This window comes from Dendrobium catenatum, unplaced genomic scaffold (assembly GCF_001605985.2).
Source record: "Dendrobium catenatum unplaced genomic scaffold, ASM160598v2 fragScaff_scaffold_488, whole genome shotgun sequence".
Classification (NCBI taxonomy): domain Eukaryota; kingdom Viridiplantae; phylum Streptophyta; class Magnoliopsida; order Asparagales; family Orchidaceae; genus Dendrobium; species Dendrobium catenatum.
In genome coordinates this window covers 1,394,805-1,408,314 of record NW_021318950.1, presented here as the reverse complement: position 1 = coordinate 1,408,314, position 13,510 = coordinate 1,394,805, and the positions used below count along the sequence as shown (strand labels likewise).

Here is a 13,510-nt window from a genome sequence, read left to right as displayed (position 1 = left end):
TTCAGGTTCTTTCGCATGTAGAGATGGAAGGGAGGTCGTGTGTGCTCGGTGTAAGATTCAGAATGCAAAAGCTACGTGACCAGGCGGACTGAGTGCAGAGCCATAATGGAGGCACAAGCGTACAATTTATGCAAGTGCCGCAAGCAAGGCGGAGGCATGGTCTCATTCACGTCCGCAGGAGGTGTGGGCCAATGAGGGACGCGCGTACTGGCTAAACGCACATTTCACGTTGGATTGGGCACGTAAGAAAAGAAACGAGGAGATGAAATATGACGACGAACACTTTTTTTGATGGAGGCAGGTGGAGAAATGGCTCTCTGTCAAGGCAAGGAAGCATGAAGATCTACCGCAAGGTGGTATAGCTGTCAGGAGGTGATCGATGGGTTGGAGAGCAAGGTGCTATTTCTTGGCAAAACAATAAGAAATTCAAGACTTCTCTTCATTTTTTTTTTCATTGTAAAATCTAAACCAATATGAAGATTATTGGTATTGGTTCAATTTTAGATTAACTCCTTCGCAAGACATCACAGGTATATATAGTTGATGTATAATTTAGAGAAAATTAAATAAAATTTTATTAATTTTCCTTGAAAAATTCTCTCTTCTCTGCCTCTCTCTCTCTTCCAAAAAGCTCAAGAACTCCAAGATTCTACATACACTATCACTCTGCCACAGTAGATTTATTGCATTACAGGACACTTAAAAGGACATATTAAGCACCACTATTTACCCATAAATATTAAAAAAAAAACTCATTTTAACATATTAACTCAATCTGATGACTCACAGTAGTTTGTATTTCCTCATAACATCAATTTTAAATAATTTATCTTAGTTAAAGTAACGGTAACTTTGTTTCCAGTAATTTTTTTTTTCTTTCACTGTTTCCAGTTTTTTTTTTTCTTTAACTTTGTTTCCAGTAAATGCTTCTAAGAGCAGGCGAACAGTTCACCGTGAAGGTACAATTCCTTCATTAAGTACAATAAACAATTTGTAGGTTTGGTCAACATCATCATTCATCATTCGTTTTATCCCAATTATTAGAGAATCCGTAACAGTAATCAATCATAATGAAACGTGACAATATTGTTCAAATAGTAAACAAACCATTAAAAAAAAAGAAAATTCAGATTAAATGATCTTCAGAAAAATGTGCAGTACACGGGGCTCTCAAATAACATGGAATTCCCACTTCCAAGTCCAATCTTATCTCATGTATAATCAGATATAAAGGAAACTCAAATAAACACAGAGATTAAGAAAGTACCAAGCAGAACCGCCTGTTCCTCATGATTCCAAATGTTTCTTTTCCTCCAGCTTACATTTCTCCGATCATGGCGTATTATCAAACTGTTATCTTCTCTCTTCCTTCGAAAGAAGGCACAATATCCGCATGGAAAAGAGAGATGTTTCTCCTTCACAAACAATGGAATTAATGACTGGCTAAACTCACATGTCAAATGAAGTTTGGCAAGAGCTTGGTGAGGATTAATGTGTAAATTACAGACAGAAAGGCCCCAACAGGAATGGTGACCACCCAGCTAGTGACAATCTCGCGAACCGTCTCCGCTCTCACGCTATTCAGGCCACGAGCAAAACCGACGCCCATGACGGCGCCGACAAGGGTGTGAGTAGCTGAGATTGGTAAGCCAAGCTTCGATGCCACTAGCACCACTGATGCTGCAGCAAACTCAGCTGCAAATCCTCTGGTTGGTGTTAACTCTGTTATCTTCTTTCCTATGGTGGCTATAACTCTATGTCCCCACATCATGAGCCCTGCCACTATTCCAAATCCACCCCAGGCCAAGACATCTTTGGGGATCACTATCTCAGTCCCTGTCATTCCTCCTTGGAGAATAGATAGAGCAGCAGCGAGCGGGCCAATAGCATTCGAGACATCATTGCCTCCATGCGCAAATGACATGAAGCATGCAGAAAGGACCTGCATGTAGCCAAAAACGCCATAGACAATCTCCAACTGAGCTCCTTTTGGGCCAGCAATGTCTGCTAAGAAACTGATGTTTTCGAGATGAAGTTTATCTTTCTGCACTGGCTTCTCAGCTTCAGAGCTTAGGAGGTGGCCAAGTTGTTTATGTATGATTCTGTTTACAATAAATGCACCAATGCTTCCACAAGCTAAGGCTTGAACCAGTGCAATTGGAATAATCTTGCTGTGTGGGAATGCTGCAAAGGAGATTCCTGTAACGCCAAGGAAAACTGCAACTGGTGCAGCAGCTGCAGCAGCTTGGCCGGGATTATCAGCACTGTACACAAACTAAAGAGAAAAGAAGATCAGAAAATTCATGCATCAAACTCCTTATGTGGATGTTATTAGACAATTGTGAGCATACCCTGCGGATGCATTTATAAACAATGAAAGATGCTGCAGCTCCCATGACAGGGGATATGACCCAAGATGAAGCTACTCGTGCGAGTGAACTCCAGAAAACAGCTCCAATGCCGCCATAGACTAGGCCAAAACCAACCATGGCACCTACTATACAGTGTGTGGTGGAAACAGGCCAGCCATAGAAGGAAGCTACCTGTGAGTAACAAAAGTCAATTTGGCGATCTGATTAGTTGACAAAAATGCCATTAGCATATGCAGCTGCAGTCAATCAAATGTAAATGAATTGTTCATAGAAGTTGCAGATGGTTGTAATTTCTGCAATCTAACTTCACACCTTAAAAGAAACTATCAGGGACTTTGCACAAGAATTCTCTCAAAAAGAACAGTTCGGTTGCAAAACTAATTTGAAATTTGTGAATAAGGACATGAGTAGGTCTTCTAGGAGCGGTGTAATGAAACCAAAAAAACCTCAAGTACTACCGGATCAATCTGAAAATGCATGGCTTAAGCCCTAAATAGGTACACTTACTATCAAGAAGAGTAGACCAAAAGTAATCAAAATTTGGCATAATATACCAATGATTAAATGCATTTTCAATCCAAAAACTTGGGCATATTGGTGAGAGCTACCCAATCTTGAATCTTACATAAGGATGTTAGAAAATATTAAAGACTTCTGATAGCAACTAACTACATGAACTACACGTTCTTAGTTGAATCATCGACTCTAATTCACTTATTAAGTAGTGTGAATCAAAGGAGATCAAAATTGAGCACGAAAAAACAATAATCACAGAAATTTCAACTCAAAAGCTTAACTTTATAGGTGAGAACCAACAACTTGATATTTCTAGTATGAAACATTTTTAACCATCTAATACAGAACTAAACAAATTTCCCTGATGTGACATAATCATCACTATCTTGATAAAATAGAAATCTGTAAAATTATTGGACACCTAATTATCACCACCATCTCCCTAGAAAATTTGGATGGAGAATTAGAATCACCCAAATTTGCAAGGATATGTGGCCACTAGAAATTCGAGTAGCACTTATTTGAGCAAGTACAATTAGTAGTGGCATCAAATTTGCTATAAGAAGCAATATTCGTGCAGGCCAATATAACCAACTAAATGAGAAGATCATAAATCCATATCCTCCATGACGTATCAATTTTGGTAATACATAACCATTTTTTCATAATTTGTCAACATCATTTTCTTCAATTGGCATAAAATTGTACAGATCTCTTCTTATTTATTCAGGATGCTCATTTTTCCAAGTTACTTAACAAAATTTTACAGTACCATTTCAGTTTCTACAAATCATTATTGATTTGTACTTTGCAAAGGCACTTTTGAACCAGAAAAAGATGCCAGACATCCTGTTAAAAAAGGCAAAATCTTAAAAAGGATCACCCTTTAATATTAAATAAGCTAAAAATATATATTAAAAATTTTTAAGGAGCTTAAATGCTAGAATATAAGCATTTTATTAGAAAACATAAAATCATTTTGTGCTTTCTTAAGAAAACAAAAAAATCTAATGCTTTTTCTTCAGAAAACCAAAATTTGTTTTGCATTTTCTCAGGAACACTACACACCATTTAGTCATTGGATCACCATGCAATTTTTACAGTGCATTCATGAGCTTTTATTTTGAATGAGAAAAATGTGAATTTACTTTGCATTACTATAGAAAATGCAAATTAAATTTCTATGTTGTACAATCAAATATTTCTATTGTATTATCCCAGATCAAGCATCGTAGATAGTCATTTGCAAGCATTAGTGGTTTAGTGATTCTCCATTTCCTTTTTCAAGCATTTTTCCAGGTAAATTATGAATTTTGGTTTGCATTTTGTAATTGTCTACTGAATAACATTTAGTCCTTTTAAAAAAAAATTAATTAAAATTCGTCATTCTTATTATTTTTAGCATTAATTTTGAAATATGGGTGTTTATGACTAACAAAATTTAAGCAAAAATTAAAATATAATTTACATAAATCTTGCGATCTGAACTATTTATCTCTCAATCTCCGTCCCTATCTCTCTCTGCTTCAATCACTTTTCTGTTTTTTATTCCACCCATTGTTTCTCTCTAAATAATATTATATGCATAGGTCGGCAGGATCACAATACATTTTTTGTACTGTGCGTTCAAGTGTTCTTATTACAATGATCTGACCACAATTTTTCATATGTTTCCACTGTGCTTTCACTAGCATTTACATTGGCTGCTAGAAATAGCAATAGATGCTTGCTTATTTCATCAACACTAAGCGTCATTAAGTGTAATTTGTTAGTCATTAATGGTTTATTGATTTTTCATTTCCTCTTTTAAGCGTTTTTAAGGTAAATTATTATTTTTGTATTTTTTTCCACATTATTTAAAGAAATTGTCAACTAAATTATACTTATTTTTAACAAAATTTTATTTTATTTATTATTGACGCGTTCAAGTGTTCTTATTACAATGATCTGACCACAATTTTTCATATGTTTCCACTGTGCTTTCACTAGCATTTACATTGGCTGCTAGAAATAGCAATAGATGCTTGCTTATTTCATCAACACTAAGAGTCATTAAGTGTCATTTGTTAGTCATTAATAGTTTATTGATTTTTCATTTCCTCTTTTAAGCGTTTTTAAGGTAAATTATTATTTTTGTATTTTTTTTCCACATTATTTAAAGAAATTGTCAACTAAATTATACTTATTTTTAATAAAATTTTATTTTATTTATTATTTACTTAATCTTTCATAAGAAAGGGGTTAATAATGCTTATATTCAGGTCATTAAAGATATGTATGCAAAAGCTATTACTTGTGTTCAAACACAAGGTGGTTTGAACAAGTATTTTTCTATTTCAGTTGGATTACATCAAGGATCAACCATAAGCCCATATCTTTTTGCTTAGTCATGGATGTTCTCACAAGGCATGTGCAAGAGGTTGTACCATGATGTATGCTTTTTGTTGATGATATTCTTCTTGTTGATAAGACTAGAGAGGGAGTTGAAGGTAAACTTGAATTATAGAGGTCAACCTTAGAGCCTAAAGGCTTTCGTTTGAGTGGATCTAAAATTGAATATATGGAGAGTAATTTTAATAAAAATAGATCTAGTGGAGGGATTATGACTTTGGGCGATCAAGTCATTAATAAGAGCATATGTTTAAGATATCTTTGGTCTGTTGTTCATAGTGATGGAGAAATAGATGGGATATTATTAGTAGATTCAAGTTGGATGGTTGAAGTGGAGGAATGCATCGGGCTTGTTATGTGATAGAAAAGTCCCTCTCAAACTTAAGGGAAATTTTTATGAGATGGTAGTGAGACCTGCAATGCTTTATGATGCAGAATTTTGGCCATTAAAAGAGAAGCATAATATTAAGTTAAGTGTTACAGAGATGAGAATGCTCAGGTGGATGAGTGACTTTACTCTTAAAGACAAGATATAAAATAAACTTATATGTGAAAAGGTTGGAGTAGCTCCAGTGGAAGATAAGATTAGAGACAGTCGCCTTAGATGGTTAGGTCACATTAAATAGCTAGCTTTCGATGGCCCGGTTAGGAAAGTAGATGTATTAGATTTAACTTATATTAAGAAGGGTAGAAGTACATTTAAAACAACTTGGTTAGAAAATATTAGAAATGACCTTTCTTTATTAGATTTAGATGAGAATTTGACCATTAACAAGACATAATAGAGAAAAAGGATTCATGTAGCCGATCTCACATAGTGGGACAAAGGCTTGTTGTTGTTGTTGTTACTTAATCTTTCATAATTAGTTAACTTTTTTCTAACTTTAATTTATTATTCAATTACAATTATTTTATCATTTTTAGCATTAAGTTTCAAAAATGTGTTGGAGAAGTATTTTTCCTCTCTGTCTCTTTCTCTCTCCCTCCATCTGTCATATTATGATATAAATTAATATGCACATATATATATATATATATAATGGAGATGAATGCTTTTTTTTTAAATATATTAAAGGATCAACCATAAGCCCATATCTTTTTGCTTTAGTCATGGATGTTCTCACAAGGCATGTGCAAGAGGTTGTACCATGGTGTATGCTTTTTGTTGATGATATTCTTCTTGGTGATAAGAGTAGAGAGGGAGTTGAAGGTAAACTTGAATTATAGAAATCAACCTTAGAGCCTAAAGGTGATGCGGACATCGGCACGAAGATCTGACGCATCTATCACAGGAGGCGTCGTAAATCAACGGCTCCAATTTAAATTGTTATTTAAAATTTATTTTATGAATTTTAGCTATTATTTTATGTTATTTCCTGTTTTACCCCTAGGTTAGTTTATTTGAGTGTTATGGCCCAAGGGGCATTTTTGTATTTTTATTTTCTCATGTTATGGCTTATATATAGGGCCTTTAGCTATTGTAATGAGGATGGTTAATTTGATATGAAAATTTTGTGTTTTCCACACTTGTGTTCTTCTTGGGAGAGGACGAGAGTGAGATTTCTATGAGAGAAATCGAGAGTTTCACCAGCCGCAGGATGGGTCCGGGCTCGTGACGTGAAGTCCCTTGGAGAAGGGCAAACGAATCATCCGTCAGTCTTCGGAAGAGTCCGAGGCTCGCGGTTTTTGTCTTTATCTTCTTTCGTTCTATCTTTTGTTTTTTGTTTTGTTCCTTCTTATTGTTCCTCGTAGTCATATCTTAGTCTTCATCTTCATCCTCTTCACCGTTCCCCTCCTTCCGGCCATCCCCACCACCAACCTCACCCGTCCAACCCGCCGGCCATGGCTCCCTAGCCGCCGGCCTCACCTTTCCCTCTCTCTTCTTGAGTTTCCTAATTTGGGGTGAATGACACTTGGACTTATTTGAAATTCAAATTATCTAAATTTGAAATTCAAAATTTATTTCCTAATTTAGTTCGCCTAAATTAGGAAAGCATTTAATTTAAATCAATTTGAATTTGGGTGAGCAAATTTTGGGTAGCTTTCAAATTCAAATTCATGAAATTTGACATTTGGAAAAGTTTTCCTAATTTGCCGTCTATTTTTGGAAAGTTTCCATTTTAAATCCTATTTGAATTTCAAATTCAAAGAGGACTTAATTATTTTTTTCATAAATTCTAAACCCAAATCAAGCAACCCCAATTAAATGCATTAAACCCTTTTTCCCCCATGGATGCCGCCGGCCTCCTATTGGCTTGGGTAATAAATATTTCCTAAAACCCAACATTGCTGTAGGAAATAAATCCAAATCTCATTATTCTCCTGGCCGAATTTTCCCCTATTTTCAAATCCTTTACGTTGCTTATAACAGAGTTTTCCTAATTCTTATTTCCTAATCTACTTCCCAAATCAACTCATTGATTTAGGATTAGAAAATTTTCTCATATATCCCCTCTATCCCGCCACCCTTCCGTTTCCCTCTCTCCTCACTATTTCCCTAATTCATATCCCAGAGTTACGGAATTGAATTTTTTTTTTTCCTCAGCTTTTCTGGCATCCTCTCCCAACTTCCTTTACTCCTCTTTCTTCCATAAAAAAAATCTGAAAATTTCAGATTTCCTGAAGGGACTTTTCAGCTTTTGTGAGGAGACTCTTGGAGTTTGTCCACTCTCCCTAGCAACGCCTTTCTCCTCCTACCCGTTCTATATCAAAAGGCTTTCGTTTGAGTGGATCTAAAATTGAATATATGGAGAGTAATTTTAATAATAATAGATCTAGTAGAGGGATTATGACTTTGGGCGATCAAGTCATTAATAAGAGCACACGTTTTAGATACCTTGGGTCTGTTGTTCATAGTGATGGTGAAATAGATGGGATATTATTAGTAGATTCAAGTTGATTGTTTGAAGTGGAGGAATGCATCGGGCTTGTTATGTGATAGAAAAGTCCCTCTCAAACTTAAGGGAAAATTTTATGAGATGGTAGTAAGACCTGCAATGCTTTATGGTGCAAAATTTTGTCCATTAAAAGAGAAGCATAATATTAAAAGTGTTACAGAGATGAGAATGCTCAGGTGGATGAGTGACTTTACTCTTAAAGACAGGATATAAAATAAACTTATATGTGAAAAGGTTGGAGTAGCTCTAGTGGAAGATAAGATTAGAGAGAGTCGCCTTAGATGGTTTGGTCACATAAAATGGCTGTCTTTCGATGGCCCGGTTAGGAAAGTAGATGCATTAGATTTAACTTATATTAAGAAAGGTAGAAGTAGATTTAAAACTTAAAACAAGTTTTTTGTTATAAACAATAAAATAATAATGTTTTGTTAATGATAAAAGAAACTTAAGATTGAAATTTCATACCCAAAAACATTACTAATTTTGTTTTCAAAAAATAAATTTTCAATGAGCATGAAAGTTATTTAAGTAATTATTTTAATTTATTTATTATAATGCAATACATTTTTTATTTACGATCTTTTTATTCTGTCTCCTCCCTCCTCTCTCTCTCTCTCTCTCTCTCTCTCTCTCTTCTCTACTATTTTTTGCATTTTAATCCTCCATCCTCTCTCTCTCTCTCTTCTCTACTACATTATTGTTGACATAGATCTTGATTTAATATTTCATAAATATTTTGTAAAATGTCATATTTGATTTTATATTTCGATGGTAAGCAGCAAATTATAGAAGAATATACACATATATGTTACTGGAAGGAATCACCCGCTAAGAATCATTGAAATGTTAACATTAGATCAACTTTATATAAGAATCATACGATCGTCATGTCATGATAATTCTATACAAAGATAATCTTGTCTGTCACTTTTAAAATAATGGTAACTATACTGTGACGCATCTCAAAGATGATAAAGTTTGCGAGTTTATATTGGTATAGGCCAATAGGTGCACAATGATTGTATACATAGAAGTTAAAGAATTGCCTACATAGGAACTTGATATGGATAATCCTTCTTAGCTCCCTTTCCATGTTATAGCGCCGTCAACCCAATTGTGCAAGTTCTTCAAAACTAAATAAACTAATTACCTCAACAAAGATTTCACACTTAATCCAATATACTTCTTACATTCTGTAAGTCTACCCCGTTAAAGATCAATCCAACTCATGTTGGCTTCTCCAATATAGCCTACATGACGATTTATTTGAAGATGTCTACATGAACCTGCCTCAATGATAAATAGTTGATACGTCATGCAAAAATTATCTTGATCGGGCACGAATCTCGATGCAAAATCAAGTCGAAAACTTCAAAAATTAAATCCGGGAGCACCTGAACTCCGATTTTAGCGAGCTTACAATCAAACTGAGCATCTCGAAAATAAGAACCCAACGATACCAAATTCAACTCAATATGAGTTCAAATAAGCCCAAATCGAGCACCTGAAGCGCTGTTGGAAAGTTCGTACCACAATTTGAGTTGCCAAACAGTCTCCGATTTTGACGAGCTTATAGTCGAATCGAGCGGCTCGTCGAGACGAATCCAACGAGCCCAAGATCGCCGAATTCCAACATCACTAAGACCTTCAAATTCCAGATAAACAATTCATGATCAAGGGATTCAATATCGACCGTCCATCGAACCACTCCACATTTGCCCATGATCTCTCATCTATTTACGGGCCATGCCACTCCAGAAAAACTATAAATAGATCCCTCATTTCTCATAAGAGGGGACGGAAACAAGAAGGAGGAGAAGAAGAAGAGAAGAATAGGAGGGAAGAGACTCCTCCTCGACCACCGCCGGAGTTCCGCCCGAACTCCAAATGACGCCAGAATTCTGTCCGACTTTCACGGGACGCCATAATTCTGCCAAAGTTCCACGGGATGCTGAAATTCTGCCCAATTAACAACAAAGTTCCCTCCTGATGTCTAAACTCCGCCCAAGTGATGTCGGAGTTCTCCTCGTCCACCAAAAGACGTCGGACTTCTACCCGACGCTGGACCTTCACTCTTCGCCAAGTTTCTACCCGACACCAGACTTCTACCAGTTATCGGACTTTCACTGGACGTTTATTCGAAGATGGATTTCTTCCCATTGTTAGACTTCTCCCTAACGCCGTCCTTCTAACCTTCATCGTCAAACACAGTCCTTTCAACCTCCGTCGCCAGCCGACTACGGTTCTCCTGACTTACGTCGCCCGCCGGCTACAGTCCTTCCGACCTCCGTTGCTAGCCGACTACAGTCCTTCCAACAAAGCGAATGCGTCAACAGTGACTCTTTGTATTCCCAACATGTAATGTACTCCATATAATGTACATCAAACACATCCCTTCCTCAAAGGAAGGGCCTCATTTGTAATCGACTACAATACTAGTGGATTCATTCAAACTGGGCTAGGCCCCGTGGTTTTTCCCCCTTTTTAGGGGTTCTCCACGTAAAAACTCTGGTGTCTCTTATGAATATTACACCCTCTCACTTATCTGATAGTGTGTTGGATCTTCTTACAATGCTAAGACGTTAAACTATATATTTCTCTACCGCCGCGAATATTCTAGCCCGCAACAATAGTTTATGGGGAGAAATCATCAAAATAAAAGGCTCGTATGCAAGCTTCATAAATATCTATATGAGCTCAAGCAAGCATCTCAACAATAGTATTCTAAACTTTCACAATCACTATTACAATTTAGTTTTACAAAATCTAAGGCTGGTTATTCTTTGTTTAGAAAAGGTATTAGAGCTAACTTGGTGACTATATTAGTATATGTGTACAATATTATAATAGCAAAACCAAATGAATCAATTGTCACCTCACTCAAGCCCTTCTTGCACACTCGGTTCAAGTTCAAGGACTTGAGAATCTTAAATATTTCTTAGGTCTAAAGATGGCTCAGCATAGTCTTATCCCAATGACATTACAAGTTGCAACTTCTAGAAGATACCAAGCTCTTGAAGTGCAATCAATGATCGTATCCATGGATCCCAAAGAATCTCTCAGCCTGGCAAACGACAAACCCCTCTCCAACACCTCCCAACATAGATGATGAGTGGGTATATTAGTCTACCTCACTTTATCACAGTTAGACATCACTTTCACCATACACAAACTAAGCCAATTTTTGGCTCCACCATAGACTACTTACCTAGCCACAACTCATAAGCTCCTTAAATATCTCAAGTCCAAAACCCGAACATGGCCTACTCTTCCCCAGTACATTGTCACAACAGCTTCAAGCCTTTACTGATGCTGACTGGGGTTTTAATCCAATCTTTTGATTCTTCCTCAATGATTCACTTGTACATTGGAAGGAAAAAGAACTAACACAATATCTCTAGATCTTTAAAGTAAGTAAAATTTCATTCATTGCTTCTTAGGGCATCTCCAACCGAAAACTTCATTTTTCACGGCAAAGTAACGCAAAACTCCAAAATGGCGCGGTGATGCTCCAATCGAACGCCATTTTAGGTGTTTTTGAGAAGGTAAAGATCGCTCTCCCTTTCGCGCGTTTTTCCGGTTGAGAGCAAAAAATGGCGTGAGTGAAAAGTGCGACGCCAATATTGGCGTCGCACTATTCACCTGCGATTAAATGGCGGAAATTTTCGCGTTCGGTTGGGGCGACGGAACGACTCCATACACTCGTTTAGCGTTCAGTTGGAGATGCCCTTAGTGTCACTGTCACGTTGGCTCACTCAACTTCCACAGAATTTTAGACTACCTTCAACAACTCTTAACTCTCATCTTCTACAATAATCAAGCTCACGTTCCACGAAGAGATCAAACATATTACAGGTGGAAGGCGTTGGTGTAAAATTAGCAGCATTAGCAACACAGTTAAAACCACTAGCATTACATTCCCAAGTCTTCATCTGCTCCAAGTTTAGCAAACCAGATATAATTATTACAGAGAGAAAAGAATAAACACTGAATTAAACAATCTAAGCTCAATAGATAAATTAAAAAGAAAACAAAACGGAGAAGCATTTGAGTAATAAAGATATGTGGAAAGTATAACAAACCTGCAACCAAGTACCCGAAGCAGCCAACGACGAAAGAAGCCCAGCAAACAGCAACGAATCCTTCTCATGAAATACCGACGCCACAAGGATCCCCTTCTGCATAGTATTTGTCACATGAGTTCCCATTAGGAGCGCCCCGGAGAACTCCAGCACCGACGCGATCACTACCGCCTGCAAAAGCGAGAGCGCCCCGGAGCCCACCGACGTGCCCATCGCGTTAGCAACATCATTAGCTCCGATGTTCCACGCCATGTAGAACCCGGAAAGCAGCGTCACGTAAGACAGAGCCCTAATCTTCGCGCTTGCCGCCGACGTCACCGGCCGCATCACAAGGGGTACGCTAAGCGCTGCCAGCACTAAGCAGGCGCAAGCCGCGTAAGCCACCCTTGATGAAACTCCTAAGGCCCGCGCCATCTCCGGAAGATCACTGCTTTCGGACAGTTTGGGGGTTTCGTCGTCCTCGTCGGAAGCGTAAGACGAAGCGGTGGCGGATGCGGGGTGAAAGTGACGGAGTGGAGGGCTGGAGTGGTAGAGTTTGAGGTGGGGGAGAAGGGTGGTAGGTCGGCAGGGTAGGAGAATGGAGGTGGCGGCTGGTTGTTGGCGGAAGGAGAGTGGGAAGGGAGTTGGGACAGAGACAGAGGAGGCATTGGATCGGGAAATGGAGAAGAAAGGAGAGGAGGGAGACGTCATGGCAGAGGAAGAGGAGGATGGGAGACCGAGGAGGAAGAGGCATTTCGATCTTTGTTTTTGGAGAATTGGAGGTGGAGGAGGGTGTGAATATATATATATATATATATATATATACAATTTATTAAAAAGGAAATTTGAGTCAAAATCATTATACATCAATTTAATCAAAAAGAGCTTTATAATCAAATTACAATTGGATCAAAGTATTCTAAGATAATTTTTTATTTCTTTATTAAATTATTTGTTTAATCATAACACATGTGCTTGATAAATTATAAATAAGTGATTGAAGTAACCGTCATAAATAAAAGAATTTGGGGGCCTACAATCAGTTAAGATAAATTCACACATCACATTCATAAGACTAAAATTCAAGAGAAATTATTTTGTCCAATCACCAAACCATCTAAAAACAAATCAAAACGCATCATATCACCCAACACATAATGGCACACATCACCAGTAAACAATAAAAAAATGATATAACTTGCTCTGATTTGCCTCCAAATGTCATCCGATGATTACAGAGAATAATTTTTCAAAATTGAAAGCCACTTAAATT

At 37.2% G+C, this 13,510-nt stretch overlaps 1 protein-coding gene across 1 annotated transcript; it reads right to left on the bottom strand.

Moving 5' to 3' along the window:
* Positions 1–1,109: 1,109 nt before the first annotated feature.
* Positions 1,110–13,028, bottom strand: LOC110101372 (inorganic phosphate transporter 2-1, chloroplastic). The gene is made up of 3 exons (XM_020829242.2): positions 12,259–13,028; positions 2,352–2,543; positions 1,110–2,275 (listed from the first exon to the last, which is right to left on the bottom strand). Exons 1-3 carry the CDS (start codon positions 12,946–12,948, stop codon positions 1,457–1,459), a joined length of 1,701 nt encoding a protein of 566 aa, XP_020684901.1. The 5' UTR covers positions 12,949–13,028; the 3' UTR covers positions 1,110–1,456.
* Positions 13,029–13,510: the final 482 nt, after the last annotated feature.

Bases quoted from the DNA above. Each gene is read 5' to 3' on its own strand.
- LOC110101372 (XM_020829242.2), bottom strand. From the start codon at position 12,948: ATGACGTCTCCCTCCTCTCCTTTCTTCTCCATTTCCCGATCCAATGCC. The intron at 2,544-12,258 runs GTTTGTTATACT...TGTTACTCACAG, and splicing joins CTTCGGGTACTTGGTTGCAG to GTAGCTTCCTTCTATGGCTG. The intron at 2,276-2,351 runs GTATGCTCACAA...TTTTCTCTTTAG, and splicing joins TTTATAAATGCATCCGCAGG to TTTGTGTACAGTGCTGATAA.